This window comes from Morone saxatilis, unplaced genomic scaffold (genome assembly GCF_004916995.1).
Source record: "Morone saxatilis isolate NCDOM2014 unplaced genomic scaffold, NCSU_SB_2.0 Contig20, whole genome shotgun sequence".
Lineage (NCBI taxonomy): Eukaryota > Metazoa > Chordata > Actinopteri > Moronidae > Morone > Morone saxatilis.
Window position 1 is genome coordinate 2,843,791 of NW_023339763.1, and position 8,692 is coordinate 2,852,482.

The following is an 8,692-nucleotide window of genomic DNA, read 5'->3' on the forward strand; positions in this document are numbered from 1 at the left end:
GGCGGAGACGGGACGCGCACAGATCCTTCACTGTGGCCTCTCTTTATGTACACGCTGCGGCCCATCGGATTAATGTGAGGCTTACATTGTACATTCATTAGCGCCGCAGCCCAGAGAAACAAGGCGCATTGTTTTTATTTGTTTACTCGGAGCAGATAAATAAACAAGCGTACGGGTTGGTAAATATAATGCAGATGATGTTGGAGGGCAGTTTAACGGCCACGTTGTTCACTGCGGAGAGCTCGCTGTCAGACGGTGCTGGATGCTTAATGAGCCTCTCGTTGTGTTGTCAGGGTTCATTTTCTTGGATAAAGGACAAGAGTTTGCCTGTATTGACAGTATTTAACCCCAGTTTAAGTCCTCTTTTTTTTTAATTGCATTAATTTGACCCAAGGCCATAAATAAAACAAATTATTTAACTTTAATTAATTCAACTTCTGACCTATTGGCCTACTAAAAGAGGATGGAGAAAGCAGGGCTGCACGATACGGTAAAAACATCATGTTGTTGTTATTTTAACAGATGTTGTGATTGCGATATGATTCACGATTATAATTTTTGCGTCACAAATTGAGTTTTCACCCAAAAAAAACACTTAAATGTTGTGTTTTTTAAAGGCTCTGTAGCAAACAAACATGTTTTCTTACAGCTGGAGAAAAAGACTAGTAATGAATCTCTGCAGCTCTGTTTCATTATTCTGTCACAGTTTACTTTTTATCCCAAAAATTGCAGTGGGACTGGGAAAAACAGATGATGCAGATGAAGGTCGTCTGATAAACGTGCTTTGTAGAGTCGTACCGCACAACTCGCCCTACAAACATCTGAGTTTCAAACGCACCCAGGTTTACAAAGGCGACCCGAGCGAGCGGCTGAAATACCAATATTACATTTCTCCAGGACAATACCGATTATTTACAGGATATTCGTCCGTTTTAATGTATTTTATTTTCATTTCCATGGCAGGTTTTGCAGGACGAACCCTGCCTGTGCGGCCAAAGGCAGCTGCTCATTAGCTGTTGTGTTAATCAAGTAATTTCAGCACACCGATACAAGACACCAAGACAATACTTTCTCTCAACGCCTCGTCTCCAAACGAGTTTCCATCAGTGACGCGGCACAGTCGATTCAGAAGCTTCAATAAAACCATTTTACTAGTAGAATAAATGTAATCATTCGTCGTCCTTGTGCTTGAGTTTCAAACTTTACAACACAGCCAGCTCTTAAAATGCCTCAGCTGTCAGTTGTTGGGGCTCCCGGCGTTCTCTCTGTGCAGCTCCGTTTATTTGAGTCTTCTCAAGAAACACAGACGCCACCATTTTGTTTGAAATAACACAAGTGGAAGGCGGCGTGTGTGTTGTTGGTGTGTGTGTGTGTTTCTGTGTGAGATAAAACAGACTAGATGACTTTAAAAGTGTTTACGAACCTCCGCCGGAGTTTAAAATAGGTCACAGTATATTTGTGCAGCCTGCCAAAAGTATAGGCCGTCTGTAGGAAACACTGGATTCACAGCACACAATACTCCCACTGTAGATAAGGACTGGCAATTATTCTGCAATTTTCAGCTGGCAGTGTTATTTTGAAATTAAATCCTATTTAAAGTGCATTGTCTGCAGTTTATAACCCGGAATTACAACGTCCCGCGAGCTTCTGCGCATCTACCTCGCGTGTTTTTAGTTTCCAGCTAAAGAAACCACCAATACATGTAAAATAGGCTAATAATGAGGATTCTTAAGGCGAATAAAATACTGTAGGCTTCTCCAAACATCTGGGCTGCTCAATGTGGCGACGCCGTGGTTCAGATTGTTGTACGGCTCCTAAATCTTTGCGTTTCTTTGATTTGTAATGAAAAATGACCTTAGAGAGCAGCAGTGAGTCCTCAAACCTGAACCAACCTCATAGTTAGTTGTTTTTTTTTTATTAAATGTCTGAAATAAGGTCTGTTGTTAACACAAGCTTAAGAAATTGACACGTTTTGATCTACGACATAAAATACAGTACAGACGGTTGTTAACAAGTGGCTAAATGAGACGACTGTCGGGGGCGTTAAATATCAGTAAGCTGGACACAGAAGAACTGCAGGTTAACTAACTTAACTTGTAGTTTTTAATTATAAGAAGTGAAGTAATTCACTGTGATCTTCGTTTATACAGAGTTCCTACACGTCCTGGAAAATCTGGAAAGATTAGAGACTAGTTTTCCAGTCATAGAAACACCTGGAAATTGATTAAAATTATCAAAAATCCTGGAAATATTTTATGTTTCCTGGGAAACTTTAATTGTGTTTTTACCCCCTCTCACTCACCTACATAAACCTGGGTCTGCCTTTTGTTTGAAACTCGACTGTTGGTAGCGTAAGCTGCGTGAAAACTGGAGTTAAACTAGTTGATACTCGACCTTCGGGTAAATTTATATAACAGTTTGTGAAAATGTCCTGGAAAGTGATTTCTTAAAAACATCGCGAACCCTGTTTATAGCCTAACGTTTTACTTCTGGTGTTCATTTTGCGACGATTATCTTGCTGAACAAAACGTGGAAGTACTCTATCCCTACCACAACGTCTGTATTGATTGAATATATTCCTGTATATCAGTCAAACTGTGGTTTCTATTTGTGGGTTTGTTGTTCTGCATTTGTAAAACTAAAGATGGGTCAGTCAATTTTAGGTCAGTACAGTTTTTTTTTTTTTCTTCCTGTGTGCTTTATCTAAGTTGAATCAGACATTGAGCTGAGTATTGATAGGTTTCGACTATGAACTGATTCTGCTGATTTAAAGCTGCAGTAGGTAACTTTTATGAAAATAACTTTTTGTCACATTTGCTGAAACTTTCACTATATCCTGACAGTAAAACATAAAACAGATAATGTGTGGAAAAATCAGGTCCCTCTGACTCGTCCTAGTTCCCCGAATGGCATTTGAAAGAATCCACCGGCCCCAAATGGAAAAAAACAAAAAAACAATCAGAGCCGAGAAAGATAGTTGAGTGTTAAGTCTCGTTCCCAATGTGTCAAATGCTGGAAATGAAACTCAACATATATAACATATATTCAAGTCTTTTCTCTGCCCTGATTGGTTGTTTTCATTCGGGCCCTGGTGGATTCTTGTGAATGCCATTCTGGGCACTAGGACGAGCCGGATTAACCAGATTTTTTCACACATTATCTGTCTCATGTTCTTCTGAGTTTCAGCAAATGTGACAAAAAGTTATTTTCATACAAGTTACCTACTGCAGCTTTAATACGGACTGGCAATAGAAAGTGTTTTTGTTTGTATTTACCTTTTTTTTGTCATTCGACAGGTGGGAGACATGGTAAAAGTGACCAAGATCAACGTGAACGGCCAGTGGGAGGGCGAGTGCAAAGGCAAACGAGGCCACTTTCCCTTCACCCACGTCCGACTGTTGGAACAGCACAATCCCGACGACGAGAGCTGAGGAACGCACGCTCTCCCCCCTTCCCGCCGCCTTTTCGACGGCGTCCGGCACAAACCCTTCTCCTCCTTCGTCACGCTCGGAAAAGAAAACGATTTCTACAAGCACACAGTATATGAACCTACGAGCTACGCCAATGCAAGACGTGTCGGGTGACCTTACCTAATGTCATTTTGAAGAGTTTACACTAAGGTCAGACTGATATCGGTTTGCCTATAATAGCTTATTTTTTAAAAGGATTACACACTGCTGCTGTTGCTCCTCGCCTACAGCCTCATTTAAAAAAAAAAAATTCAGCATTAAATATTTCTTGTATTCAGATAGATAGCAGCGTTTAATATTTATTAATGTTACACTCAAAAGGAACAGTCTTGTGTGTCGTCTTATCCGCCATCACATAGGAAGGTTTGTTTCATCGCTGTGCATCCAGTACAGAGAACGGGTGTGGAAATGAGACACTATTTAAGGGTGCGTTCACAACATGTTTGGTTCAAACAAACTCTGGCGCGTTTACTCGTTTTAGTTCGGTTCATTTTGGCCGATGTGGAAGCTAATTGATTAAGTGATCGATTGAAAAGTGGGATTTCAGTTTCCAAACCAACTCAGAAGGATTTTTGTGACAGTTGATGTGATTTGTTTTTAATGAAATCAAAATATAAACTTAAATCCATCCGCTGACCGGGAACCGATGGGATGAATAAAATCTCCTAAGTGATTTACACACTAATTAGGCAAGATAATCTGGTAACCATGGTAACGCGCGCACGTCAGCAAGTGTGTTTGGGGATCTTCCTCAAACGGGGTTCAGTCAGAGCTGTCGTGCTTGTGTCTCACTCTGTATTTTAAGCAGTTCTTCATTAAAAAGAGGAGTGGAAACGGTAAATATATCCTCCTCTAACGATACAACACGCCTCTCTTATCATCCGGTTTCTACATATTAGGCATTATCTCTCATAACTCTGGTGGTTTGAGTTGCAGTCTTGACCAAGTGATGCCTGTAGCCATTCATAAGCTGCATGACTTGCAGTTAGTCACTGATGATTCAGGATGACAGTGAGTCAGCTAAACTGTCCGATCAATGAGTCACCTGCAGGGTGGGAAATCAGCATCAGAGAGTGTCTGGTTGGTTTCAGACACTAAATAATGATTTACTGGGGAGTGGCTGGTGAATTTGAACCTTTATCCGTCTGCTGCTGGCGTTCCCCGTCCCGGTCGTCTGTCAGTCCGTAGCATTTAATGTGGACAGCTTTGAAACCACCGCCCAAAGATCCTCTAATTCTTTGCCATCGAATGAACCAAACTACTACGCAGTAAAACGTCTGAGCTGTTTCGTGATCAATAGAAGCTACTAATCCTACAATAATTCAATCAGGGCTTTTGAACGACTTCAGGGAGACCGTCAGCGGGGGGAAAGGAGTGAAAACTGTTGGCAAAATGTCACTTTTTGATCCAGAACCGAGCAGCGTTAGGCGGCAGTAACCGATATCAGTCGATCCCTAGTTTACACACCTCCAGCACAGTATTTGAAGTCTGCACATACGCAGCAGAGTCGAGCTACTCTTCCCTTCCTGCGGTGTCTGTCTGTGCGTCCCCACCCACTACATCTCATTCACACGCAGAAGGGAAACAGGGAGAACAAATCGAATTGCACACAGGAGACAAAACACTTTCTCACAGAATCATGAATCAGTGAGTTTTTGTAGTGCTAGACTGTGAAACCTCGGAGTGAAACGAGCAAAGACTTTATCCCCCCCACCCCCACCGCGCCGACGACTGCGTCTTGTGGAGAAGGACGATCCTCCTTCGCCAAGACGACGTCACCAACTTATCACATCCCTCACTACAAACCAAGTCCTCTTTTCTTTTTGTACTAAAAGTGGAAAATATTATGATAGAATTGACTATATATACACACCTTACATGCTAAAATACTGTAAACATGTTTTTCCTTCCTTTATATTTGAGTTACTTTTTGCTACCAGAGACTACACCTATTATTATAATTATTATTATTATTTTATGCTCCTCTTTTAAAACACTGTTCAGTGCCAACATGGACGACGTCACAGAACAAAATAATCACCCTTTCAAGGAGGAAGGAGCGATTCCCTTGAGGCTGTTGTTTGGACGATGACAGGAGAAAGGTTGAGGGATTTTATTTTTGTCTTCCAGCCGGCTCTTTGTGACGCTATCATTCGGAGAGATGCTCGTCGGATAAACATCCACCCTAAAACACTAATGCCATTTGCATCTTTACGTACAAACAGACACTTTATGCCGTGCCGGTCGTTACCTGTAGGTTTTTTATATTGTTTCTCATCCTCGTTGAATGCACATGCTGTTATTACACATAAAGCTTTTTATAAACACACATGGGCCCACTGAGCATTATGTCACTGACTATAAACCATAAAACGGTCTGTTGCTGTAGGAATTTGAGCTAAATGGCGACGCACCCTTTGACCTTTGGCTCAGAAGCAGGCAGATCACCAACATTAAACTCGTTATAACATTGTAAACACTAATTAGGCGGCTTGCAGGTGGTTGTAAAGTGCAGTAAACGCCGATGAGACGGATGTAACGCTGTTCGGTCCCTCAAGGAAGTTGCGTTTTTGCACAGAAATCTGCACGACTTTGCAATTTCATCTTAACTTTTCCTGCAAATCTGACCAATCGGCGTAACGTTGAGCTATGTGTCAGGAAACTACTAGCGACTAGCACATATTGTTGCCTAAAAACGAAGAAAAGCTGATGTGAAATCAGGCATTTTTAGGCTGCAAAGTCCTGCAGGGACTGAGAGTTTCCGGTGACAATAACGTGTGTATTTTAAAGGTCCAGTGTATTTTAAAGGTCCAGTGTGTAGGATTTAGTGGCATTTAACAGTAGTGGTTGACGGATATGCCGATGTTTAGAGAGCAGGGCTGCAAATAGCCGGAATAAAAACAAAGAAAAGTCTTGTGTAATTCAACTCTGTAAGAAATTGAGGTAAATGTTTACAGCAGGATGCATTACAGTTCTAGTTCAGGGCTCAAAACCAGCTGTTTCACCACCTTCCCAGAACTGATTATCAGTCTTTCTCCATCTAGCAGTGTGTGTGTTACGAACTAAGAACCCAACAACGGTGGCTGAGACGATTATACACTAATGAATAACATTGTGAATATTATTTCCGCTTTCTGGGCCGTTTAAATGTTACACGCTGGGCCTTTTTACGACATAAAAACCATCCTGTGGTCTTATTACTCCTGTAGCTAGTTAAGATGGGGTTGTACCTTTTTATACGTCATCAACTGGATGCTTCTGGCAGCGTCGGTGTCAGTCGCTGGGGGGAGGAACCTGCAGTTACATCCTCTCTACCTCAGCCTCGATCAATCAGTCACTAAATGTTCTGATACTTTAAAAAATGAACAACCAAATGGTTTCTGTTGTACTCACATGAATACCTTCTTGTGGGGTCAGATGTATAAACGATTCATTAATAGTTCACTTCCCACAGTGTTTATAATATTTATGATAAAGACACATGCATGGGAACAGCGTACGGATGGTTTGTGTAATATTGTGAAGCAGAAATAGGTGAATAATCTATTATAGATTTAAAAAAAGTCACATTTATCATTCCTTTGGTGTCTTCTGAGTGCTTTAAATGATCCCAGCTGTGTGTCCTTGTGCAAAATACAACTAATATTTGGTGAAATTTAACTATTCTGCTGCTCTTTTAAGCAAAATAAATGTGTTGGGTGCAAATTTCTGCAACATTTATCTCAAACCTGCACAGAGTTTTTATGCATCTGACCCCAGTTACCCTGAAATGTCGTCTTGAGTTTACGATGTGTTTTATACATTATAAAATTTTCCCTCCATTTGTTTTCTTATCGAGACTCAAATTTAAAGAAATCATTATTTTTTTCTGTATGCCTTATTAATGCCATATTTTTATTACCGTGATTATGTTTATTAAGAGTCATATACAGCCCTGTGTATATATATTAATAAACACATGCAATATTTCTAAGCCCCCATATTCCACGTTTTCTTTGTTAAGGTGAAATATTTGAGCCCAGAAAAAATATAAGAATAAAGCTCATGTGGCAGTTAATGTTATATATTATGTTAACTACATTACTGCCTGTGTTTATACTGTAGGCGACCAATAACACTAAATGGCAGCTGGTTGCAGTCCAATAGTTATAAAAGTGTGCTGCTGCAAAAGTGTTTTTGCTTTCAAATAAATTAAAATGAGATGTAGATGAACCCAAAATGTCACATATTAGGACGTTTAAATGATCTATTGTTTAATTTGTGAAGACAAACTTACAAACTGAAAATGCAAAATGTGTAAAATGTTAATTTTTTACATATTTTTAATTAATTGGATCAAAATGTTGCCACATTCCACTTTTTTTTTAATGGTTTCACAGACTGGACAGTCCTTTCTGTAGTGGTACCACTTCATTTTATAAAGTTTAATCCTGTATGTTTGTTGTAACGCCTTTAATGCAGAGTGTTAATCTGCACTGAACTCGCCTTTAGAGAAAGAAAACACTCTCATCTCACTGTCAGGACATTATTGTAACTCAGCAGTTAGTTGGAGAGCAATGAATACTTTAAAACAAACACCACTGATGATCCAACAATGTGCACCTTATCCCCTCTACAGCTCCACAAAGACAAACACGTCTCTTCATGCCAAATAATGTTCTTTTAGTTGTTGTTGTTTTCCTTTGCGATGATCACATATTTTTGCTTTTGTGCCATGTCAGCCTGACTTTGAAGAGGACCAGAACAAACAAAAGTAGGGGTTTTTTTTAAAGAGATTGTACAATATGTTAAAAAATGTTATGAAAATATATTATTTGAAGTTAAATTTTTTTTTTTTTGGTAGCATGTAATGTGTTAATATACCTAGTCAATAAAAAATGTACCAAATGGTCAGTTTGGGCTTTACACGACTCTCTAATCTCTGTGACGTTATTATTTAATTAAATTCAGCGTGTTAATGTTAAACGATCTTCTCGGCCTGCTTACGTACAATACAGAACATTTTGTCTCCTGAACTCCCAGAATAGATTCGTGGTCTCATGATCTAGCAAACCATTACAACAGAGACTTGTAATATACATTTTAATACTCACTAAAAAAGTGGAAAATATTGACCTTTTTAAGTATAAAATTACATTAAACTTCAATATTTAAAAATAAAATTGTTGTTTTGGTACAGACCCCAAAAAATGTCACATTATGATGAGTTTAGTAGTTTTTTT

At 39.5% G+C, this 8,692-nt stretch overlaps 1 protein-coding gene across 1 annotated transcript in view; it reads left to right on the plus strand.

Moving 5' to 3' along the window:
• LOC118331316 (adapter molecule crk-like) overlaps window positions 1-6,529 on the plus strand; it is a gene marked incomplete in the record, with an annotated part of 10,406 nt that extends 3,877 nt beyond the window's left edge. Inside the window, 1 exon segment of the mRNA XM_035666156.1 lies at window positions 3,297-6,529. Coding sequence (XP_035522049.1) covers window positions 3,297-3,431 — 135 coding nt within the window.
• Window positions 6,530-8,692: the final 2,163 nt, after the last annotated feature.